The sequence below is a fragment of the Ammodytes marinus genome (assembly GCF_949987685.1).
Source record: "Ammodytes marinus genome assembly, chromosome: 15".
In the NCBI taxonomy this organism is placed as follows: domain Eukaryota; kingdom Metazoa; phylum Chordata; class Actinopteri; order Uranoscopiformes; family Ammodytidae; genus Ammodytes; species Ammodytes marinus.
The window spans coordinates 11,968,201-11,995,069 of record NC_137219.1 but is presented as its reverse complement, the minus strand read 5'-3'; the positions used below and the strand labels follow the sequence as shown (position 1 = coordinate 11,995,069).

General features: G+C 41.2%; 1 protein-coding gene across 1 annotated transcript; it reads right to left on the bottom strand.

Annotated features, from left to right (window-relative positions):
• Nucleotides 1-1,323: 1,323 nt before the first annotated feature.
• On the bottom strand, nucleotides 1,324-26,528 carry rcan3 (regulator of calcineurin 3). Its single transcript, XM_080041952.1, has 4 exons — nucleotides 26,430-26,528; nucleotides 9,322-9,495; nucleotides 7,825-7,996; nucleotides 1,324-4,418 (listed from the first exon to the last, which is right to left on the bottom strand). The coding sequence occupies exons 1-4, from the start codon at nucleotides 26,514-26,516 to the stop codon at nucleotides 4,264-4,266; spliced, it is 588 nt and encodes a 195-aa protein (XP_079898078.1). The 5' UTR covers nucleotides 26,517-26,528; the 3' UTR covers nucleotides 1,324-4,263.
• Between the last annotated feature and the right edge of the window lie 341 nt (nucleotides 26,529-26,869).

Genomic DNA, 26,869 nt, shown 5'->3' with positions numbered 1-26,869 from the left:
TAGTAGTACAACTGCCACACTCTAGCACTATAATGGATTTACGTAATCCACGTGACCATGCTGATAAAGGCCTTATGGGGAACACCAAACCAATGGGAATTCAGACATTTTGATTTAATTCATTACTCGTGAAATGATTTGAAAGGGAAACAGCAAATAAGTGGACAATTTACGAGGGAAGAGTTGATGATTAAGAGATTGAAACAATATTGCATGTGATTATGAGTGAATGATTAGGTAAGGCTCATTGGATTTTAACGTCTGTATGATGGGGCTGCGGTATAGCCCAGGGACTTTATATAAAAGAAGTAAGCACCATTGTATGTATCCAACTAAGGCTATTATCTTTGTTTGAGACAAAGAGCCAAGCATGTGTTTTTCTTTAAAGATGCCAATATTTCATCAATGCTTAGTTTATAGCCATGCTAGCTTTGGGCAAAATGCTAACATCAGCAAGCTAACACACTCCAAATGACAATGCTATGCTAATATGCTGATGTAGGCTACATGTTCACCATATACTGTAGGTGTAGTGTGTATGCATGCTAACAATGGGCAATTATTGCTTTACACATGGGCCTACTGAACGAATGTGGCTAGCATGACCGAAAACCAAGAAGGTTGATACACAGTTTTGGGGATTATTTTACTCTGTAAAGAATCTTCTCAGCTCATGAGTTTGAATTGCTGAAATAAAAATCCTACAATTGTCCAAGGTGTGACATTATTTCCAAGTTTGGTAGCCTGAGGTGACATTTGTTTTTCTCATTTTGCAGAACAGGTTTTGTGTTAAATTAAAAAATAGAATTATGTATAATAACTTTAATTTACTAAATAACTACCAAAGAACTTTTCATCGCAGTTTACGTGGTAAAGGTTTGGTAAAAATCAAGCAAATTTCCAGCGACCATCTTGAACTGGGAAATACTGTATAGCCACAACTTCCAAAACAAGATTTAAATAGATATTTTTTTTCATTATGTGGCTGACTATGTGGCTTTAATTTAAAAAAATATATATATATACAAGAAAATGGATGCATATAGCTCTGTCCCATGAATACAATCATACTATCTTAAGGCACAAACTAGGGTTAGTGCTAAAAGTGAGTAATTTGATCAATATAAGTCCTGCAATCTGAACATAACGTGTAATAAATCTAACAAGTCCCACATTTATAGCCTCTATTGCAAATGCTTCAGATTTTGTTTCTGTAACGCCATTTGCATTCCATGTATGTAGCCCCCTAAAATAAACAACAATAAACATGGCTTTTAAGAATAAGTTTTTATGTATTTCTCTATGTGAAACAAATGGCTATTATACTACACAAATAGAAGCGGATACTGTAAGAGACAGAGACCATCTCTGAGAAATAAGTACAGAACATGAAAATACACATACCGGTATTATAGAACTGTAAATTATTGCTTGTTTTGCTACTTTGTTTTCTGGATTTCCTACGATACAAGACGCAATATTCATATTTCAACAGAAACAGTACAACAGTGACAAACGGTATTATTGACCTTTTTAGTGGACATTCCCAGGAAACAAAAGAAACATCCGAGCACAGTCCTCGTTGAACACAACACAATGACAGTTGCTTTAGATCGAACATATTCAGGACTTATTGTTACACATTTTTTGTATTTTTTTCTTTGTTTCCCATTACAACATTGCCAAGAGAAGCTGTAACAAACTGCACACGGGGACTGGCCTCAGCAAAAAAAACAAAAAAAAACACTTGGCATATGTACATAAATATACATTTTCATTTCAACTGTGACCAAAATGCACCCGGTTTTAAACACCATGACCACAGAGAGTACAAAAACCTTCATGAGCGTCTTCCACTTTATCACAATCCACGTCAGTAGTTCCACCGATCTACCGGCTGCTTACATAACTGCGACAGCTTCACAGTAGTGCCAATAAAACTGCACTCTGCCAACATTGGTGCATCTCAAATAACTTTTCTCAGAAGATAAGATGAATGTTTCTTGTGGACGAAACACGAAAAAACAAAAGACATTGATTTTGTTTTTGAAGTGTCATCCTGCCTTATGTAAAACCTAGAACTGTACCGCACTGTCTACACCTTTTACAGTAGTACGCTCCCATTGATCCAAAAGGCCTGAAATTCTTCCAAGGTTCACGCTAGCAAAAAGTGGAGTGTTTCACACACTGCAATATGCTGGTGAAAAGGCTTACCAGGTGTTCAGCTTGAGATAAAAGGAGAAAAGAAAAGAAAAGAAAAACACAGAAATGTAATGTGCTTCCTACTTTGTATTGAGAAATACTTTTGTTCTGTTAACAAAACACTGACAATAAAGTGCTCCCATGCAGACCGACTTGTCTTTTGCTTACTAATAGTATAGTATATAGCAAAAAAAAAGTATTTTAAGATTTCATGCTGCCTAGTGACAAATAAGGTTTAGACTCACCGATTACACCCAAAAGCTCTGTTAGGAACATTTGTTCATGTTGCTTCTGAAGCATTGGAATATTCAATTGAATGAGTAGGTTCAACGCTGATATGATACGGGACTATTTGGGGAAATTAACCCTGCACAAAAAAAAATATTTAAGAAAGTGAGTCAAAACGTTTTCAGTTCACTGAACTAGATACTGCAAAAACGTATGTGTGTGCTAATGTAAGATACAAAATAATACAATAAGATTTATTTCTGCTTTTCAACAACATACATGAAGGGTCTCTGAGTGAGAAAAATATTTTTACATTGACATTTCCAATGACAGTATGAGGTGAGTGAATGCTTTGGTTGGTATCTCATGAGGCTACTTTCAATTGTTTCCCTTTTTTCTCAGCAAAATGCTTTCAGGTAAAACTACAAAATCTAAAAGGACTATTTCCAACTAATCAACTGCTCAGCTATTTACAGTGAGAAGCAGCGCAGTACTCCGGAGAGCCACCACAATTGCTTGGAGATATCAAGAGATACTCAGTGCAAAACAAGCAGTAGTAGGTTTCAGAAGAAGAAACCCGACATATAGAAAGTGGGCTTGATCGAACAACGTGACCAAAGAGATAAAACATGTGGAATACGACAGAACAGAATCAGAAAAAAGAAAGAAATCAAACATCCCTAAAATCCCTTGAAGGAAAATGAGGGGGATTAACTGTCTCTGATCCGTCAAATCCCAACAAAAGCGACAAATGCAAATTTGCCATGACGTTGAAGACATTCAGCTTTTTTTTTGCCCCCCTACCTCGTCACTTTAAACTCTGCGCGGGGGGATATGCACTTGCGTCAAAAGCGTCACACTATTTCCCTGTCATCACAAACAACAAGAACACCTCAGCTCCTCATCTACAGAAGTAACTAAGCATGCAAAAAAGTGTCGGCGTATCAAATACGTACTAAGAATTCACATCTAAATAGATTAGCAGAAAACAACACCTCTCCAAAATAAAAGAAAAAAAGAAGAAAAACGAGCCAAAGAAAAGATTCAAACAACCACCACAACTTTGTTAGTCACAAATGGTGTTTTCGTGCTGTGTGTGATGTTAAATAGGTTTCTTTTTCTTGATATATCTTAGTTAGTATTTGTGTTTCTGTATGTATTCTTTTTTTTGTAATAAAGTATATACATGCAGACAAGAGCGGGAACATTACACACTCAATCTTGATGCATATGGCGACAAACCAGCAGATGGGTGAAAAAGATTGAAAAAAATTGACATTTATATATATTTATATTTAACCCGGAATCACAAAAAAAAAAAAAAATAGAAGCGAAGCGAAGAAGGAATATGTCTTCGTTTAGAGATATCGATTTAACTTCAACCGAAGGTTATTGTACACACAACTGTCAGACGAAAAGGAGAGGTACAAGCTAACAGGCTAACTAACTAACTACTGAGCAGGACTAGCAATGAGAGCTGAGTGTGTGTGATTAATTGACAGGTGCCTGCGTTGGGACAGGTATTCCCACCCCTGGCATGAAAAAAGTTGGGGGGTTCTGTCCGCAGAATGTGATGAGTGTGTGTGTGATTCTCATCCATCCATCCCCTTCAGGCCGCCTCATTCCAATCGCTGCGCTCCCCACAAAACACCGTCTTCGAGCAATGTTCTGTTGGTGTGTTTTTGCTTGTAGTTGAACTGAAATGAGGGGCAATCGACGCTCTCTGTGAGTGCAGAGACGAGAGAGACAGGTCAGGTGTGTTGCGGGGTTTTTTAAGGGGCGGTCAGGGGGCCGCGCCGGTCTCAAAGGGGGGGTGGGGGAGGGGGAGCCTCTCTAGTTAAAGACTTCCGGGGGTCCGTCGGGACGTCTGGTCTGGACGATCTGATGCTTTGGCTGACTGCCGGCTTCCTCCGCCTCTCCGGTCTCACACACGTGAACCACCACGCTGGGGGTTGACTCTGTCCCCGCGTGGAGCTCGTACTTTTCCCCTGTAGGAGAGAGGGACAGGAGAAGGGCAGGGATGGAAAGAGGAAGGGGGATAAAAATATTTTTTTTAAACGTGCGCTAGGCAGTTTCAGAGGAGGGATATTTGTTTATATTTGCAGAGCCTGAAGTTAGTTTACAAAACACACCTACTCTACATGTGATTCTTAGTGTTGATTGATTCTATCATCATAAATCGAAAACAAAATCATTTTGAGGCACTTGGAACCAAAGGTAAGGCTAGAATACGTTTGTGAACCAAACTGTTGGCCCTGCTGCTGTAAGCAACACAAGTGAAACAGTAACTTTTCAGGAAGCTTTCTTTCTTCAGACAGTGTTCCAGGGATCCAATTTTATGTTATGAGAATATATCTTACAGAAAGGTTCACCTCCTTGACACACTCAAAGTTACATACTGCACCTTTAAATATACCTATCTGATTTGAAATATTGAAGAAGTAGTTGTGCAAAGTAAGTAGCTACATTTTTTCAAGACTTTGTCAAGCCAAAGCCTGATATGACTTAATTCCTCTATGACACATTGTTTTCCACAATCAAAGGCATTGTTGTTTCCTTTGAGTCATTACATTCAGACAAAGTACTCTCTGAAACACCAAATTTGTTAATACATGACTGAAAATAATACATGACTAAAAAATGCTTGATTTCTTCTTCTTTGAATGTCGTTTGCTAAGAGCAACGGTGCCGAGCAGTAAGAGGAAAGAATTTAGCGTTTTAGACAACTCAGTGTTTGTGGCTGTGTTACGTCTTCAGTAGGAACTGGGCTATAGACTATAGTGTTCAGAGAGAAGCATTACCACTTTACCTCGTCCTTTGAGAGAGTGAAATGTTGAGCCGATTTACCTACTACTTCAACTTTCAATCCACTATATTTCAGAGGGAATTATTGTTCTATTTTGGGCACTACATTTAATTGATAGTAACATTCAGTTGTTTCTTTGCAGATTAAGACTTGTATAACCTTTGATCAACTTATAACATATTGTAATCAGTCATATAGGCTACTGTATGCTTTTTACTACCCAACAGTATATTGAGATTTACATGAGATTTAAATTCAACGCATCAGTTATAATCATTTTTCATAGATTATGATTTAGATCTGAGATCCTGCATTGACTAAGCTTTAAGTGTATATTTGTTACTCAGGTAGGCCTACATTAATTACATTGTAGTTAGTAAAAAATATTGTAGGAGCAACAATGCCTGGAGAGACAGACTCCAGCTCTGGCTGAAATGATCTACTGATTTTTTTTAATCATTATTACAGCACAAAATAATCTTCTGTTTGTCTGTCCATCGCATTGTACAAGGATAAGGTGGACGGACGTGTCTTCAAGAAGAAAAACAGAAACAAGACTTTCCTCTGCCTCTGTACAGCTCTTTGCCATTTTTGTCCAGATGCCAGACTCAAACGGACATACACAGAGATTGAAAAGGTACAATCCCTAGATTGTATCACGGTTGCCATGGCGATGAGATCAGACAGCTTGCCGACAGGAGGAAATTGGTCTAGTGTCTTTTTTCACTGTGGTGCCAAACAGAGAGCGAGAGAGAGAGAGAGAGAGAGAGAGAGACACTGAATGGAAGGCCTGCTGTTACCACACAGGGTTGACAGAGGGAGTCAGCGTGCCGTGCTGCAGCCGTCACGCTAATCTCATCTCAGATGCCAGGATGTGTGAGGGGAGGAACAAAGCCGTTTCCTGATGCTTACTGTTTCTATGGTAACAGTAAAACGTCTCAAAGGTGAACCTCTGGGCAGCGCTGTGTGTGTGTGTGTGTGTGTGTGTGTGTGTGTGTGTGTGTGTGTGTGTGTGTGTGTGTGTGTGTGTGTGTGTGTCTGTTTCTGTGTGTGAGTATGTGGAAAGTTTAATTATGTTTTTGTCGATAATAATAAAAAAGTCCTAGTGACCACAGACTTCCAAGTAATGTATTCCATTTCACCAGCATGAGCACAACCCTACATACACAAACAGGGGAAAGACACTGTGGACAAGACACAACCTTTCATGTGTAAGGTGACATTTCATAAAGGTTGCTGCAATCTAAACATCTTGTCGGCATAGCAGACAGAGGCAACATTACCTCTGAGCAGAAAGAAAAAAGCTGCCGGGGAAGAGAGAGAGAGGCTTTTTTGGGAAGCATCTTAAAAACCTTCCAAAATGTAGGCCTATCTGTGCCGAGCTGAGCTGCCTAAGCATAATGGAGGATGGGAACGGCAAAAAAAAGAGATCTATTTGTGGTCTAGTGGAACAAATCTATTATAATCCTTCGTATTTTTTCAGTTGAAGTCCTATTTTTGATTTTTAGATGATTGCCTTCCCGGTCCTTCATTTCAGACAAAGCAGGCTTCTACTTTGTAGCCTGCAAGCGTCAGGTGAAATGCTGGAAGAGTTTACCAGATGTAGCTGCTAGCTAGCCAATTCACCCATTTTAATGTTAGCTCCTTGTAGGTAGGTTAAAAAAATGTTGCCTCTAGCTGACTCGTTTTAAAACCAGAGCCTTATAAAAAGGTTCTTAAATATGCAAGTAATGGCTACTTACAATAATGTACATGACATCATGCTGAAAGAGTGGGGCAGCATTGTTCCTGAATTTCTGCAACCGTTTTTTTTTTTACCATAGTCTCACAATGCACCACTTCAACAGCTCGATAGGCCTGCCACTCTCATTGGACAATCACTGTCAATCACAGTTAAGCGAGTGTTCAATTTAGATTTAAATAAAAACACATACACACACAGACACACACACACGCACACGCACACGCACGCGCACGCGCACGCGCACGCGCACGCACACACACACACACACACACACACACACACACACACACACACACACACACACACACTAATGTTGCATACTTTGTTTTAGCTGTCAGAATGTAGCAGGTGGGGGTTAAGCACCCTTTGACATTGACGGATGGTGGTCAGCAGCACTGTGGGTTACATTTATGGGCTTCTAAAAAGTGTTTTATGTTTCTACCTGATCGTGACCATGTGCCCAGTAACACCGTAGCAGAAACCTGACAGCCTATGTTAACAGCCATTTTCACATAGACATATCCATTTTTAACAGTCACCTTATTCTTATTCGCATCTTGTAGGCTGGGATCAGGTAAATTATACCTAATGCGGCTTCCCAGAGATTACTGTTGATGATTCAATAATGGCCTTAATTGCTTCATAGACACAGAACATTTGTTTAACACCTTGCATAAGCGTATACAAAGATCTTCCTAATTTATATCTGGTTGACTGTTCAGACTGTTACCTGACTCAAAATAGATTTTTTTAAATAACCCGACCATACACCGTTTAATCTGTTATATCTGTGTACGTCCAGGTATTGAATGTATTGCACACGCTTTTTGAACTGAGTACTGACCAGGTCCTAGCTTGGCTACCGCACACAGCAGGTCGTAGTTGATGCCGGGCGAGGCGTCATCACTCTGGCTCCAGCCGACCGGTGGCGAGGCCGGCGGCGAGATCAGAAACTGTTTGGTGGGCTGTGGAGGGGCCAGGTAGGACTTGTCGATGTTTTCATCTCCGTTCTGGACCTATCAGAGAGAAGATGACAACTGATGAGGAGATCAAAGTGATGTCAGGCTGTTAAATGCCTCTGGCAATTGCTTTTATTCTAATCTGTACACATGGCTCATGGTACACCGACTCTTTACAGTAGATAAATAATATAACTGCAAATGCAACTTCCAGCCGACCTGCATGTGTAAAGTGACAAAAGCCTGGCTTTCCATAGTTTGAGTAAACAAATGCACAGTTTCTTTTCTTTGAAACAGCAGTGCAAAGCCCTAAAAAAAGGGTTATGTTGGCATAGGTTGTCAAAGTGTCCTCTACTTTTTATGTAATCTTGATACTTCAGAGCAGGAAAGCACATTAGTTTTGTAGTCACAGCTTCAGTCTTTTTTCGTCTCAAATAGCAGGCTCCGTCCCCTAAGGGGACTTTGACATTCAGATAGCTGCCAATTGGCATTATTACTATACCTACATGTGGATTATGTCTGACTGGTAAATCTTCAATCCTCTCAAATCAAAGTACTAAGATGTCCAGCAAGGGTCACAAATTGAGATGTGATATTTTCTGATAAAGCGGGCATCAATAATAAGTTGACTCGTGGTTTCCCAGGAAGCAGGAATTATATTGTTAGCCAGCCAAATGACGTGTATTCATCTGGGCAAAACTACGTTTAAAATAGGTTTTCTTTGAGACATGTAGCTTACATATAACAGTTATTTTTCATCATGGCATCAGGGACTACATTTCAAAGGTTGACTGGACTTGCCACACACACACGCGCACACACACGCACGCACGCACGCACGCACGCACTGGAATATAGTAATTCAAGGGCTCTCCAAAGAGTGCATAATTAAACAGCTAGACATCTAAACTTTTGCTCTACAACCAAATCTAGTCCCCTTCAAACCTGACATCTTTATGAACACAAATTATTAAAACAACAAACAATTTCACAGAACTGATTGTACATGCTCTTCTTGTTTTGTATTTGTAGTGTACTAAAAACACAGTTTTTTTTCTTTTCGTTTCCATGTACATATTCAGCTAAGCTATCAAGAATGTATGTGTTCAACCATGTGGCTGATGAGGTCTGACAGCAATGTTGGTTGGCTGTGGAAGCATTCAGGTGTATCTCAGAGATGAGAGCCCAAAAAATATATACTGTTTATCTATTTATAGATGTATATATATAAAAAACAAACAGAAGAAGTGATTTTTTTCTAAGTTCTATTGTTCCTGTGTGTGTGTGTGTGTGTGCTGTAACTTTCCATGTAAATAAGCACTAATCTTCCTCAGATGTTCCATGTCCCACGACCCCCTGCCTGCCCTTTCCCAGACACTCACTTGGGCAAAATAGAGTTTGAGCTTCTTGCCATTGAACTCGGTCTCGTGCAGCTCGTTGAGAGCGCGCGCGGCGGCCTCTGGGGTGCCGAAGTTGATCCGGACTCTCCGGAAGCTTTTGAACATCTGGAAGGTCGTCTGTTCGTCGTAGATTCTAAACAACGCTTCAAACCTCTCCTGTAGAATATGAAAACAGAAAGAAGGACACATGTGATGAGAGATTGGATCAATGATTTTTATGTTTAATGGTGAATCATGTTGTCTTTTGAATAATAAAACACATTCCACGAGGATTGTATCGTGAAAGGGTATCACACTTATGAGGATGCAACTAACTGTTATTTTTTCCAGAGCTTAAAGCTATAGTGCGTAACCTCTGTCACCCCCATGAGGAATTCTGGGTAATTACAACAACACTGTTGGCGCATCTACACGAGATAAGCCTTTTGGTGATCGAGCATAGATTTTATAGCTTCAGCAGTACATCCTGGATTTTTTCTTAGCAGTGGAATCAACAACTGAAACATTTCTTAAGGCCAGGACACACCAGTCCGACATGTTCCGACTACGCAAAAAATGGAGTCGGCCGTTTCAGGAAGCTCCAATCTTCCCGTCGCGGCCAAAGAACACACCGAGACAACTGTTTATTTTCCGTACACTCGCGGGACGTATGTCTCCACAACAGCAGGCGGCGCTAATCTGTATTGTGGCCCGAAAAAATACGAAAGCCGGAAATGATTGGACATCTCTCTAGAGCATAAACATAGATAGAAATACGTATTTATATTTATGGACCATAAGAGCACAATTTTTAGCAGAGAGTGTCGAGCATGGTGTCGAGCAGTCAACAAGGGTTGATGCATGTGAGTAGTACTCTCAAAACGAAACGAACTAACACATTAAAACGATGGCTAGCTGTTGTTAGCTGTTTGTGCTACCCGCCTCACTTCCGGGCTTCACTGATTCGCTAGCCCTCCACCAATCAAATTGCTCCAAATGAAAGACGGTCGGCCGCCGATTGAACATGTTCAATCGGCGGCCGACAGGCTCAAAACAAGCCCGACGACCTCTACGTCGGCCGACGTCACGGCACACACCAAACAGATTCGTCTTTTTTTTTGACGACGGCGATTATCGGGCTGGTGTGTCCTGGCCTTTAGGCGCTTCTTGGGATTGTTCTGAGCTCAAGTGCCAGTGTCAGGGGGTTACACCAGTTTGTAAACGCTGCCACACTGAGAAATACAGAGAGAGTTTTGTGGAGCTGATAGGCATAATCAACTTTTTGTCAAACTGTTTGGCAATGGCTTGAATGTAACCGACATTCATTAATATGAAAAAGTTACACACCATAGCTTTAAGATTTATGGTGAAATAATGAGGGGGGGGTGTTAAGTTATTCACTTGACATCGCTGTCTGAGCATCAGACGTGACTCTAACTGCTCTGCACCCATTTCATTTGCTATTGAGTTAATAGGGAAATTAGATTTCTAACATCCTGTCATTTTCTCTTACGCCGTCTGTCTCGCACTCCTCTTTCCTCACTCTCTCCGTCTGTGTTTTTATTCCCTTTGTGTAAAACTCTCCTTTTCTCTGATCACCCCCCAGCCGCTGCTCCTCATGCACCACACTTTGTCTTGAACTATACCCATGTGACGTATTCCCTCATCTCCTATGTTTTATTTTTTCTTCACAATCCTCTCCATGGGCACCAAATTGGTCTCCCCAGCTGTGGACTCTATCAAGTTGCTCAGCGGGAGGGTGAAAGGAAAAGGGAAAGGGACGCCACGAGGGATGCTTTCTGAGTAATGAGAAGCGCTTTTTCTTTGTCTCCAAGCCGACCATGTCCCAGCACGGGCGGAAATGTGATCACAAACCCAAAGTCTTCTTTCCAATAACCAAGATGATAGATGAAGAACTGAATGAACTGCCATTCTGATGAGAGGAGAGATTGTCATAAACACAGTAGTTCCCCTCGAATGGTGCCTTTGTGCTATTTATTAAGTTTTTAATCTACTACATTTCCTGCAAGATTTTGTTACATAAATCAAGCATATCCATGATATTGAACTGTAAAACATTAATATTTTTATTGCATGACTGAATGTTTGTCTGAGTATATTTTCTTTCACTTTCAAGCAGTGGGAAACATAAAGGTGAAACAGTACCCACATCACTTCCCTTGTTGGGCTGACTCAGTGCCTCTCACCTGGATGGAAAGGCTGGCTGAGCTGTGAGATCTGCCTCTGCACATGAGTGACAGGCTGGTGATGGGTGACACCAGGTATCCTTCAACTCAGCACACTGAAAATTGGTGCTCGCTTGACCTGCAAGTACTGAGCCCTTTTGATGAATCTTAATAATATACATTTGTTTATCTTGTTTGACATTTTATGATTGAAAGTAAAATGAAAACTATTTATATTTAGTGATCAATAAAATATTAAATATATTGCTTGTACATTTTTTACCGTGATTATCGTATTTTGCAGTCTGCAGTTAATGCATGTCCATTTCACTACAGCAAAGTACCTATAGCAACTGTTAGCATGACAATATGCTCCACGATACAGCATGTACTCTGCATCTCTGCAGGGAAATTACATCAGAACTTGTCTGACACATGCCGAGTTGATAATGACTGAGCAAGCTGTGAACCACAGCAATGCTGCATTGTGGCGTACACTGTATTTAAACAATTAGCATATAAAGAATCAGCAGATCAACAATTTTTCATTCTCATGATCCTCCCTCCTACCCCTCTTGTTTCATTTCCAGTTGGTCTCATGTAAGTCAGGTTGTGCCTTTACTAGATGCCTTTGTAAAACTGGCTTAACTTGAGAGGTGACTTCACCTCAAGGCCCTGTGATACCATTTTTAGTCTTCAGTTTGTTGTTCACCATACAAGGTGCACTCTAAAGAAGCATGGGAGCCAGGTCAAGACAGGAATGTGGGAATATCTTGACTGCTTTTTTGCAGGATGATGAGATTTTCTGATGAACGTAGCAATTAGAATATGCTTCAGTCCCCAAAAAGCAAGAGGAGAGGGAAGAGTGTGACTCACCACGACACAGGGACAGCCAAGTGTTAAGTGTTCTCATTTAAAATTGATTCTCACGGTCACCTGCAAATTAGTAGTTAACCAAACCACTTCCGTCCTTTAATTGTGTATACACAGCAGAAAAAACAAAGTGGCAAAATATTGTAATAAAATGTTAGAGGGTCAACCTCTGCAAACCTGAGTTGTGTTTTAATCAGTTTTTCGATGCCAGAACAATCAGTACAAACCCTCTTTTCAATATTATGATAGATACATAAAATCACTATATCTACTGTATTATCCAATGTAGGCTTAAAAAGTTGATATGTTGTGTGTGTTTATTTACATGTCTAGCAGATACAGAGGAACATTAGCATTGGTTTAAAGTTATATTATTGTCCCTCTGATGAATGTAAGTCCAATATTTTCTTAAATGCTTCGTTATGTCCGCCGGCTAGTTTGTAATGTCTCTCTGTTGTGAATGCTGGCAAGGCATTGTACAGCCGGCTTATTGGAGCCTTTTCTTGAAAACGGTGCTTTCTTTTGTGTCTGGAAAGGATGCAGATAAGAAAGATGAAAGTGAACCAAAATAGTGAAGTCTGTCACTTAATATGAAACCAAATGAATGAGCCAAAACAAACTCTAAATCCCCATAGAGCGATTTGCGGTTGACACATTTTTACATTACCGGTACACAAAGAAGATTTCTCTGCTGCTAATCTAAAAAAAAAAACAGATAAAAGATGAATGCAGCTTTAAAGAGGACCTATTATACTACTTTTCTGGTCTTAATTTCTTGTTTTACACTGCTATAGAGCAACCTGACACGAATCACATCACAAAAAACTATGTAGATTTTCGGGAAGCTCTTTCTCTTATTTTGGCGATCCAGCACGTCCTGTCAACACTTGAGTGTGTGTGCTTCGGCGATCTCCGCTCACTCCGCCTGTGTTTCGGCAATCTCCGCTCCCCTCCCCCCTCCTGCAAACCCCACTCCGTTGTGATTGGTTACGTTCCTTCCGGAACACTTTCAGTGGCGGGAAGCGCGAGCATGGACCTATAAGGGCGCGAGGCAGACGCGAACAGGGAAGTGACAGCATTACCATACATGGAAACATCCGCGTGGTGACTTCACGAAGTTACATGCGACGTCACGAAGTTACAAAGGGTAGACCGCTTTGAACACGTGACTTCTCGACTGGCTAGAATAGTGTTTAGTGCTCTGCACAGACACCCCAGACGGTCAGCAGGGAATACGTCGAAATGCATGTAAGTCATTATTTGATAATTTAGTATGGTTAAGCATGACTATGAATCATCATAACAACGTTTATAGGTCATAAAAGTCAAAAAGCATCATAGGTCCTCTTTAAGGTAAATAATTAGCTAACTTGGGAGCATGAATATTTCATAGTATGATCTCAACTAAAACTCTGTTGAAATACTTTTTTTTCCGGCTTGGTAATTCATGGAATATCAGTCAAAAACAACAACAATATTGAATACGTCATGGAAGAGCATTTCAATGAAACTCGAGCATTTTTAACACAATACTGTTTGTTTGCAAACTCATATGATTTCGGTTTAATCGCAATTGCCTTGAGAATGACAACACATCATTTGTTTGGTCTTCAGTATCTGCAGAGCCCACTTAGGCCCTCATTCAAACCGTGAATTTTCCATGAGCCTTAAGCCAGCTACTATGACTCACATGTCATCAAACTCCATGTGTGATAACCGATAAGGTAGTCTTTCTCACACACACACAAATACAAAAACACATCGCCGTGGGCACTTCCTTAAACTAAATTCATGTTTTGGCACGAGGAGCGATGTGGGAAAAGCTCCAAGATCATGTTCCATAATAGCATGTACTGTTTGTTTTTAACCCTGCACTCTGATGCTGATACACACACAGCTGATTGGCGTGCAACAAGTGAGCGCTCTTGATCACTAATTTATGTGTTCTCTATGAGCGGACATCCTAAGGGATTGAGTGGAGGAAGAGGAGGGGGGTGGGGTGGGGGTGAGGAAGAGGAGAGGGGTGTTCAGTGACATAGAGCTGAAAAGTGGACGGCTCATCTGCCATCGCAATGTTCCCTGAGGTGACCCACTCCCTTTGTTCTCTTCGTGCATTGTGTGTGTGTGTGTGTGTGTGTGTGTGTGTGTGAGTGTGAGAGAGAGAGAGAGAGAGAGAGAGAGACTTTGCAAGTGAGCAAGCATGTGGGTGATGTGCACAATGTGTTCAGGATTACACACACACACACACACACACACACACACACACACACACAGGTCATGTCTGCATGGTAAAATAATGTGACTGCCTGGTAGCACTATTAGCGTCTAAGCACAACTGAAGGACGCCGGTTAGCTTGTCAGCAGACTGATTTTGTACACGCACACTTGCGCACTCACACACACACACACACACACACACACACACACACACACACACACACACAGCTTGATCCACCACCTGCTCCTACAGTATTTCCAGTGAGTGAGAGCTTTAGGACAGTGAGTGATAGAGGAGACAGCATGTGCTTTTGCTTCATTCGCAACGCATCTTTTAACAACATCTATTGACGAAGCCGGACGGAAAGTTTGATGACTCTCACGTACAGAAGCTCAATAACACAAGACAAGAGAAAACTGGATATACATTTAGAGATGAAATGTGAAGAAAAAAAAACAACCTTCCTGCACATCATCCACATTATTCCTTCTCACATGTTTTACAGACGCTATTTATCTAACAGGAAAAATGGATGGGGAAGTGTGAAGTCACAAATAGCCGTCAACTTTGCTTGATTGAAACGGCAAGTGTTGCCTTTATTGCTGACCACGTGCCTTCTCTATGTCACCTTTACATAACACCCAAGGCGTACCTTGACAGGCCGATTTCCCTTCCTCTCCTGTCCCACATTGTCTCCTTCATCCCGTCCCTATACTAAGGTAATAACAGATTAGAGGTTAGCTTCTTTTTAAAAGAAGTCAAAAGGTTATCTTTTTATTTATCGCATCAGTAGGGAAATACATTGTTAAGCTGTTTCTTTTCAGATTTTCACCAACAGAAGGAGTCTTTGAAAAGTTTTAGCTGAGTATTATTTTCCCACGCACCGAAGAAGCTGTCATGTTTCCTGCTGCAGGGGTTGGACGAACAACATAGTTAACAGTAAACAAAGTCCTCTTGATAGCTCACAGAAGGCTTCTGGTAGTAAACATTTAAGCTATAGTGCGTTACTTCCGTTGCCCCCATGAGTAATAACAACAACAATGTCGGCACATCCACATGAGCTTGGCCTTAGTTGAGTAAGCATTGATTTTATACCTTTCTCTTAGCAGTAGAATCAACAACTGAAACCTTTTTTGGTCGCTTCATGGGCGGTGTCAGGGGGCGACAACACCAGTTTGTGAATTCCGCCATATACTGAGAAATACAGAGAGAGTTTTGTGGAGCTGATAGACTTAATCAACTGTGTCAAGTCGCTTAGCGATGACTTGAATGTAACCGACATACATTTATATGAAAAAGTTACTCACTTTAGCTTTAAGGTACGATCGAGAGAAGTGCAAGTGATCTATGTTCTTCTAAGTAAAATAAATAAAAAGTTGAACTACAGTGCTTGAACCGCACATTTGAATTTCAAAGAATTCATTTAACCAATTTTGTTTTATTATGTAATATGAGTCCCAACTATACTGTTTACTTAGAGAGAAGTGAAATAAATCAAATTTTGAGTGTTGACATGCCATCATACAAAGAGGCCAAAGAACGAGACAGAAAGCGGCCGAGCACAATACAAATCCAATATGGAGCGATGCAAAGCTTAGCTTGAGAAGTGCAGCATCACCGGCGGTGGCGGTGGTGGCTGCAGGAGCCATCCTTGAGCAGATTGCCTCTTGGGTAATGAGGCAGTTATGTCCCTGACAGTAATGGAAAAGCTGTCATCACGGTGGCAACAGGACATGTCTGCAGGAATGACTCACATTCAGCAGCACAGGGAGGCCAGCTGGTGGACATAAAATAATCTGAAATAAAGAGACGACTACTATGAAGAGGGTGCAGGGCTATTGGGCGATGTCGACGGGGGTTTCATCCGGGGCAAAGCCAGGCGTCACAACAATAAATGGCAGTGATTGTGAGAAAAGCGCAGGAGCAAACAGGGTACAGAGTAAAAACTGGAATGACAAAAGTATCTAGAGTATGCTGACTTTACAGCTCTTCCGGGTAATGAATCATTAGGTGTGTTACAGGCTCGACAATTGACTGTGTGACTTGAGTGTTTTGCCATCCTATGTAAAAGGAGGATTACGTTTCTACAAAGCGTAGGGATCAGTGACAATTAGCAGAGCTTCAGGTCCATCCGGTTCTGTTTGCACGGTAAACACCCTGACCGATAACACACTTCAAGACGTCTGCATAAACAACAAAATATTCTCAGCAAATGTGTCATTCAAACTGTGATGTTCCACACAAAAGCTCTAATGTGCTGTCGACTTTTATTGTCGTCCCTGTCAACTGTTTGTGACGTTTAGGGAGTTAATTAAGGCTCCCATATTCCACTCTTTGTTCTCCTTCACTGGGGAGAATTAACAAGCCACATCAGTCTTTTGATCAGCCGCCTGCTGCCAAATAAACTAAACGTTCAAGAATAGACGAAAAAACTAAAAACCAGAAAAATAAAAGCTTCTGCATTAATGTAACAGCTACATTTGGGGAGAGCAATTGAAAAGCATGAAAAGATCTAATATGGATCGTTATTATATGATAGTATTAAAATAAGTCAAACAAGCATTGAGCAGATGAAAGAAAGAGTTGATTGTGATCGTTTAAAAAAATTGCAATCTCTCTGAGGTATTGGCTCATTTAATGTACACCTTTGCTACTTTTCTTATTGTTCAGTGATAGTATATGTTTGAGTCTTGCCTCTTGGAAAATGTGATGAGCATTTCTTCACCGTTTTCTTTATAGGCGACTAACTGGTTCATTGAGCCAATAAACAGCAGACCATAAAATTATCATTTCCTAGTACCAATTCTGCACCTATAAGCATGCTTTTCCTGTGGAGAAATTTGCAGCCATAGCGTTTCAAATCACAGACTGAGTCCCAAGGCTCTGTTTTGACCCCTGTCTTTCCCTTTAAACCTAAACCTAAATCCCATTTAGGCTAGTGCAGTATTTAAATCACATTGGCACTCGGATACAAAAATCCATGACTGTAATCCGCAGATAGATCAAATCTATGTTTACTGAATAACACCGTTTGGCATTATAGATCAAAATGAAAAGATTAACAGAGCCTAATTGGGATGCAAAGAATGGGTTATTCCGTGTTTTTTTTCATCTGTCTCTTCGACACGTGCATGGCTTTAGCCCAGTCTAATTTGGACCCCCGTGCATTAATGGGATTTGGGTGAAAACCAACAAACTAGGCCATGAGCCTTCGAGGTGAGTCAGTGACATTGCTGGACTAAAAATAGACTAAAAAATGTATTTCTTAAGTTTGTGGACTATGATTTTTAATTACCGTCCCCCCTAAAGGGCAAAACTGGAACCAGTGTAATGAGGTCTAAACAAAAGATAACAGATGGGGTTGTATGATAAATCTCATACCTGCATGCACGTTTGTTCCAGCACATTTTTTGCTTATCACATTCTAGAATGTTTTTCCATGACCTTTCCATAGAAGAGAGCCAACTTTCCATTGCACTCACGTCCGTGTGCAGTTACAACTATCACCTGGGACATGAAAATGTATGATGTTTAAAACCCGGCAGACCTTTCAGCTGCTAAACATTACCACTGAAGACAAAGATGTTTCTGTTAACAGGTTATCAGCCCTCAATCAACTGAGCTGTTGATGTGAAACTTGATATCAACCAGTTTCAGTTAAGTGTTTTGTAACTAGTAGCAACCACTACAGTTATGTAGCAGTTTAACCGACATGGTTACATTCAGGCTTTTGTCTCGTCTATGATTAACCCATTGATGACTATGGCGATCTAGGATGCATGTCCTTAATGCCTGAGGGTTTTCTGAAAAAATTGTACGAATTGTCAAGTCTACCAAAACCTTAATATCTAAGCCTATGTAGCACATAGAAACATGAAATAAAATACATTTAAAAGTTAAGGTTCACAGGTTTTATTTAAACATGCTCCCTTAGCGCTTACAAACCAACGAATATTTCTAAAAATCGTCAAAATTAGATGAATTAGAAAATTATTAAATATTGTTAATAAATAGATGCAATGTGTTGTGTGATTTTCGTCAGTAGTCTATAGTAGACCTTGATTCTGCGCACCAAACGCCACTAACTGTTCTGTCGCTGACATAGCCGGCGTATTTTTTTTATTATTTTGTTTAATTTTTAAATTTAAAATTTTTTTGATTGACGTGATTTTCGGCAAACCACACAACTTTTGGGTGGTCACGTGGTCTTAAAAAAATCAACAAAACCCACCTCATGTGTAATTGAACCAATGACAGTGCATTCTATGCTGGGAATGCCATGAAAATTAGATAAAGTAATAATGCTGCGCGACGCAGCATCAGGCAGGAGAGCCAATGTGGCATCGCGCAGCAGCCGTCATCAATGGGTTAAGCAAATTTGGACTTTCATCTATAATCTACTTCCCAAATATTATTGATGGGGTATTATGTTCATGTACTCTTTTCATTTGAGCTGATTTGTGATTTGTTTATTTACCCTTTCTGCAGGTAATGCTACTGCTAACCAAGCTAGCCATTGCGCTAGCTGTCTGAGGCTAACAGTGCTGCTAATGCAACATTATAGCCTACGTGACAGTTGTATTTTATGTATATTACTCTTGTCTTGAACCTTTCTTAAAAGTGTGTTTAGTTTGTTGAGTGGGAACAGAAGAAACAAATGTATGTTGTCATGAAAGTCAATACAGCACCTGACCTAGCTACGTCGCCACCAACTGACCTCTATCTTTAATATAATGACACAAATAGCTTGCGGAGGATTTAGGATGACGTTATGTGTTGTCACAGACTCAATATCAGTGGATTACTCCGAGGCTGTGTGCGTGTTGGTGACCCAACGCTCACAACACACAGGCAAACCCCGGCTTCTGTCAAAGCAGCTGGTAATGTTAGCATGGCAGCAAATCCTTGGTAGGCCTATTACAAAATATGATTAATAACTTTGTGTTTATTGTGAGAGTCCCATAAGCACAAGGGAGGCATGCGAATGGGGTAAGTGTTATTACAGCGGGATCAATAGCTTGGGCAGGGAGCGGTATCGACACAGGGGCCGTCGCAGCGGCGCTACACTGCCGTTCCCCCAGGGAACAGTGTGTCCACGGCAGGGAGATTGGAATCAGTTTACAGCATGAGGGGGCACATTCATCCCATTACAATGTTATGGTTTTTATTGAGGCAGTAGCTTTTACACACACACACACACACACACACACACACACAAGACTCTTAACAAGCAATGTTTCTACAGAGTCTCCCACGCAGATTCACACACTTAAGAGGAGAAGGTAATCGAAAGTGTTACACAACTTTACGTAAGGTGGCTAAGAGATGCTGCAGTTCTTACCTTAGGCCACCGCGATATAGGCAGATGGGCTCTTTCTCTCTGCTCTCTTTCATTTTACCCTCTTTTTTATCTGTCTGTTGGCAAATAGCACACAGCTGTGGGGATGATCAAGCATTACTAACTGGAGCATGGCAGAAATGAAAAAAAATTGCAATGTCATATTTTTGGATGGGAATGTTCTTTTTTTTTACAAAGTCAGATGACTAAATACTTCCACTACAGTGTGTGGTGTTGAATGTAGGTAGCTTTGATCTACTCTGTCTGACTGTCCCAGTTTAACTATATTCAGAACACTTAATAGACTTAATAGAATGGCAAAATATTATAAAAATGCCCCTTATCATTTTTATAATACTAATAAAAAGAAGCTTAACTTTTTTTTTGTAATTTCAGCTTGAATAAAGTTGTAGTTGATCAGTTTTGGATTGAACGACTTTTCCTTTTCAGCAGTACTTTATGTAGGTTTACTTAAAATATATATATATTATATATATATAGTTCACCTCTAGCTTGTGGAAACAATGGTCTGAAGTCCTTAACTGTATTCTTTTAAGGTCATGGGATTGGCGTTGCTATTTTAGGCACTTAAATTAGCCCTTGTCTTTCTAGAACTGTTTGTGTTGGACTGGAAAAGCTATTAGAAATTCTGACCGGAAAATTGTGTCCGACCAGCAATTTCAAAAACAAAGGCCAATCATTGTGTGACGCTGTTTCCTCCTCTTTCTTCCTTGGCCAGTTTATTGTGAGTCTCTTACCTTTTTTTCTTTGCTTCTAATCTTATCACTTCATAGGCGTGTTGTCTTGGCCACATGGTAACCAGACACCCCCCACCCAGGAGACTGTCCTTTGTTCTACGTCACCCTAACGGACGCAGCGCTAACCTTTAGCTGACACCAGAGCCCCGGCACAACTCTTGGGTTTCAGGGCCAATGTGAGCTGCCCATCTCTACCTGCCTAATATTGCCCAGACTGGGGGAGCAGGCACACCTGAGCCCCACTGCTCTGGCCCAGGATCGCTCAACCTAGCCGAGATGCGGATCTGGTTTCAGACCAATAGAGAACATGACACTGTCACCGTCTAAATCCAAGCCCGGCTGTCCTGCTGCCTCTCTGCTCCTCTGCCTTCAACCCAACAACTATAGTCAGAGTGCAACACAACAGTGTTTTGAAATGCCTGACCAGGAGGGTCATATTAAAATTCCTCCCTGATTTATGTTTGATGAGTATGGCACTAGATGTATGTCAGTGTCCCAGGGAAAGTGGGCCTACTAACTAGTCAAATTTACACATTTCCCATTAATTCAGGATGTTCACTAGAAATGGGCATTAGCAGAATTTATTCAAGACAAAGGGCAGTGAAAATATGATTGTTTAAAAAAAAAGTTGTCTTGTGTCTCACTTTACCCCAGATGTGGGGTAAACTGAGACATACCATAGAAAACAAGGGGGTAAACTGATCCACTTACTTTTTCCACTCTGAAACTACCATAACAAAACATGTTGTAACAGTTAGAATCCTGACAGCTAGCTTGAAAACTACATATTCCAAAACTAATGTCGGACTAGTAACAGAATCATGGGGTTTGGTCAATTAAGCAAAACATTTTTCCAAACACTTGAAAGTAACTCTGATCAAATACAACATATAATTCATATTCAATAATTTACATTCAAATGACAGATATAACCAGTTAGATTAAAACACAGTCCGGGGTACAGAACACAGGACCCTTGGAGCCAGCTAGTGTCTGGGGGTCAAATAACAATCTGAACTAGCTAGAACAGCCTGGAACACAGGACTAGACCCAGCTGTCATTTTCCATCTTTTGAGTCTTTGATTAATATTTTTCTGCATTTGTTTTATTGGGATCATTCATTGAATAAAGACATATTACATAGAGTCTATTGATGTTAAAGGTCACTCTCCTGTCCCCCACATACAAACCATGAACCTGTTAACACCCCTTCAACCATCAACCCCTACCTCCAGCCCACATTGTCTTTTGTCTTATTCAAACTAGTCTCCTTGCTACCTCAAATATAATGGATTCATTAAAAGAGGGCACAGACACTGTCTCACTTTACCCCACAGCATTTGTCCCACTTTACCCCACTGCCACAATTTGAGAAAAAACTACCTCTCTCGGCAATTCAAGCTAATCTTCAGTTATCATCATCACATGGTTTCATATGTTGGTAGTTCATCAACATGTTTGATAGAAGTTTTTATACCTGAATCAATTTGCTTTGGCACAACAATCGATTAAGTTGACAGCAAGAAAATGTACTTTTACATGCAAAAAAGACATTTTGTGAAAAAAACATGCTTACAACATCACCATGAGGTCCTCTCTTTCACGGCCATTGCCTAGATTCCCCGTTCTCCCCTATAGATGTACGCAACAGTATGATACTTAAAAACTTGGATCTGGTCTGGTTGGTAGCAATTTAAAAAGGTCAACATTGATTGAGGATAAGTGATGGGAATTTTTCACAATATGACATTTCATATGAATAATCAAGAAAATAATCAGAGGATTAATTTAGAAAAAATAACAATGTTAGCCTCTACACAGGTGGAAATATCGGGTAATTGTGTTAAATATTACACATCGGAGTCCTACATAAGCCGTTACAAGTCACATAAAATTACACACTTATTAATTGTTTTGTTGCTAAGGTGCTTGCACTAAAGCAAATCACAAAAAAAGACGGCAACAACAAGAAGCAAGTGAGGAAGAACAAAAACATCAGGGACGTCAGCAAAATCACTCCAGTTGTGCTGAACTACAAATAGCGGATTAGTCATCAAGCTCTCCACCTTCCTAACAAGCATCATTTTCTGTGACGATAACGCATGACAACAACAGACATGTGACACGAGTGACAGAGAGACACAGAGACAGAAGGAAAGACGGAAAGGGTCGCAGGTGGACGGAAACTTCTACAAGCGTCCTTGGCATGGAGTTGTGTGTGTGTGTGTGTTTGCTGACTGAGTTGTTTGTCTGTAGGTCTGTGAGTACGCTGACTCACTGTTGTGGTTGGAGTGTATGACTGTGTCAGTGTTACTACAGTGTTCTATGTGTGGGAGAGCAAGATAAAGTCAAAAATAGCTGCTTGCAATACAGTGTCTGATACTATAGTTTCTCTATAATAATGTGTGAATGGGTCCTAATATCAGAGCCCAGTTTTGTCCTAGAGCTTCCTAATTAAAACCCATTTAATTCAGTGACAGACGGAAGCCAGAGAGGCACTTGACCAGAAAAAAGAGCAGGTTGACAGGCTGAATAATTATGTATACCTCAAGGAGCAAATATATACAACGATGAAACTGGAGAGTGAATAAATGCATAGAGCAGATGTAAATGCCACTATCACATCAGGCATGTGAGGTTACTGTAAAGGCGTGCGTCACCTGCTCCGTGTCCTGTAACGCATTCCCTGCCCACCAACGTGCTGTGACCTTCACTATGTGTCATGTGCTTTTTCATCTGCTGATGCTGCTACATTTTCCAGGTAATGATAGAGTCGAACACACACACCATAGAGCCTTCCCACAGCTCTGGCCTCATTAAACTTCACAACAACAATAGTCCTTCTGTTTTCTCCAAGAATTGACACAAAGCCCTTTGGTATGAAGAGCCTATTCTACCAGCAATCCTGCCATTTTCAAAAGCAACAACAACCTGCTCTGTCTACACAGCCTAAGTGTTTGCCCCAATAATGATATAACCAGCATGGATTGAGCCAAGGTGTGAGCAAGCCATTTTTCAACCGGTTCAAAACAAAAGGCTCCAAAGCACCACAGTCAGTCACACAGCAGCACATCTTCTAATTAAAAAACAACAACAACCATTCACCAATGTTTTTCATGTCGCCTTATTCAAGCACCACTGCAATTGCCTATAATCTTTCTGTGAAGGGATCAGCAAAAGAGTGCTTTGCGCCAAGAACAAGAGCCTTGTGATTATAGACTTGAAGATATTAATAAAAGCAGGAGCCAGAGAGACAGGCTCGGATCTTGTTGAATGATAACAAAAACAAGAGCGTGGGCTGACATGGAGGTCAGCTCAAAATCGTAGGCCCGACCACACATGCCCTGCTTAAATAATCTGCTCTCTCCCCCAGCTCTCTCTCTCTCTCTCTCCATCGCTTTGTGTGCCAGAAAACCGGGATTAGCTCTGTTCTCTGTGTCATTTCCAAAGGCAGCCCTCTGTCTGCTCTTTTGATTGTGTACGGACCACCTTTTCCTCAGGTGAGTCTGAGAGGGGCGGGCTGATTAAAAGCTGCCTGATAGGAAGCATTAGTGAGGCCTGTTTGGTCATGGGGTGGATGGCAAAACTCAGAACACTAGTAGTTTCAACAAATTCAAAACGAAAGTAAAAAATTGTATGATCGTAGTTGCGACACACTAGCATAAGCCCTGTCTTGTAAATGAATAGACATTAAAGGTAGAGTCAGCGATTCTGGGGAACGTTTGTTGTCAAAGTTAATATCTCCTCACAACGATAACTCTCTGTACTGTGTGCACGCTGGGGGAAAAATCTGGTGTTATACACAGCCTGTAGGCTCCATAAACTATGTATGTAAACAGAGGTGTGTAAACAAAGGGGACTTACAACCATAGCTAATAGAATTCCAATTTACAGAGCAAAGGCTGTGTATTATTAAGACTGGATTATTTTTTCAGCGCTCACAGTACAGACAGGTAGTGGATCTTAAGGAGATATTTGCAGATTTTTGACAACAAGCATTCTCCAGAATCACTGACTCCGCTCTTTGACAATATGTTATGGTTAGGAGTATCATAAGTTGTGTGCAGCAGAAAACCCTGCACAGTCAACACCTCTGAGGTTTCACAGTTAATACCCTGACAGCGATTCTTTCTTTTTCACCCAGAGTCCTTGGAAAATCTTAAAGATGATGAACGCTGCACTATAATTACAGGACAACTGCTGCGGCGTGACACATTGGTGTGTTTCACCTTGGCTGGCCTGCACTGGTTAGAAAGTGGAATGAGAGTTGGGAGCAAACACAGCACAGCAGCTGCTCGGCTCACTGAGGGGGAATGCAGACCTCAGGGTGGGTCAGCAGTGTGTTGTTTATGTTCATTGTGTGGGGTATTTTTTTTAGTACCATAAAAAATACTGTCACATGCCATTCTTACACACATTTCAAGCCTTCCCAGACACAGACAATTAGACATTTCATATAGACGTGCATGCTCCTGGTGGAAGGTTATTGATACACATGGAGTTTGAAGAAGAAAGTGACAAAATATGGCTGCCCAAGGTGCTGTTGGGATGAGGGTGGGGTGCTATCCAGCCTACAACTGCTGATTTTGGTTGCAATCAAATAAGCTGAATAGCATATACACTGGCAAACTATGCATGTGTGTCTCTCTGAAAACACACTGTTTGTTTTGGGCGATCAGGCTTGTGTTGAGACTCCACTGTAGCTTGGTTTCTTTTATTCTTTTTCTCTTGGTGATGGGACAAATCAGACAAGCAGCCAGCAGGCGAGGGAATATATTCTGACATGGAATTTCCAAAGGGTTTAGTGGGTGAGCCAAACTTTGGCAGACCATCTGTATGGCCTTTTAAGCCCCATAACTGGCATGTGCGAGTGCCAAAGGTGGGATCCCCAGGCACCACTGCTTCCATGCTCTGTGAGTGACAGGCCCCATATCGAATAACCTACCTGTACCTGCCCTAATAGGACAAGTCAATAAAATATGACTGGGACACTTAAGGTCAGTCAATACTGAGTTTAGTGGCCTGAATGTACTTTAAGTTAGGGCAAATCATACTCAATGTTACAGAGGACAAAAAACTGACAACTGCATTTTTATTCCATATGGCAACAATAATAGCAGCCCTTCCGGCTTTTATGGTTGGCTTAATTATATTACAGTTTGTTAGCATTCATATGACGTTTGTTTTAATATCTCTCGATTGTTATGGCCCTTTTTAGGTATCCTTTATAATCTAGTGCACCTGCAATGCTGCTGGGAGAGAAGAGATAGAGGGAGACAAGAGTATTTTTGCCACTGCGTCTAAAACTGCCTCACTTCTTCCCCTGCATGTGCCTTGCATGGCCAATTCATCTCATCACACCCTCCCATTCAGCTTGCGCATCGTCTCCTAATAGGCTGAGCTCCCGCTCCAAAAGTTACACAACAAATGGTGCATTGAGGATTTTTTTTTGCGTGTCCTTTTCTTGCCTCGTCTACCCATTTCTGCAATTCATCCAGCGTCAATCACTGTGCCGTGCGCACGGCGCGGGTCGTGCGTCTCTCTGAGTTGCGGCTCCCATTGATAAAAATCCTCGTCTGACGGAGGGCTGCATTCAACGTCACCAATACATGCATGCCCCTCCGACAGGGGCAGCGCGCAGTCAGTCCTAAGCAAGCCGCTGCACAAGCACACCACAAGGGCACAACCACAGGGATCAGCTGCACTGTGCGTTATGTGGTGAAAACCTTTTAGCCTACCTGCAGTTTGTCTGATGTAAACACCTCGGTGTCTACTTCACAGGCGATGATGGTCACCATCTCCAGTTTCATATTTATCGATGGCATTCCCCTCCTTGGTGGTTAACGGGGGAAAGGGAATCGGTGTAAAATTATTTCTGTTCCACTGGCTGGTGGCAGAGAAAGAGGGGTTCGGGTTCTTCCTCCAGAAACTTGAGGTTAAGTCCAGCGGACTGTTATATCAGCTGAGAGAGAGTTGCTGCTGGTCTCCTCACTGCACTCACGCTGCTGAGAGTGATGCTGCAGCAGCCAAGCAAACGCTTCCTCTCTCTCTCTCCTGCCTCCCCTCCCCTCCCCGGCTCCACATTGACGTCATCACCATCCTCACGTTCGTCGTGCTTCACGCCACTACAGTGTTCGACGAACCGTGCAGGGAGAGAGCACTGCAGAATAAACTGTCC

What these genes read in the sequence shown, in the direction of transcription:
- rcan3 (XM_080041952.1), bottom strand. Translation starts at nt 26,516, where the DNA reads ATGCCATCGATAAATATGAAACTGGAGATGGTGACCATCATCGCCTGT. An exon ending in TTACATCAGACAAACTGCAG is followed by an intron (nt 9,496 to 26,429) that starts GTAGGCTAAAAG and finishes CATATTCTACAG; the next exon opens with GAGAGGTTTGAAGCGTTGTT. An exon ending in GGTAGCCAAGCTAGGACCTG is followed by an intron (nt 4,419 to 7,824) that starts GTCAGTACTCAG and finishes TCTCTCCTACAG; the next exon opens with GGGAAAAGTACGAGCTCCAC.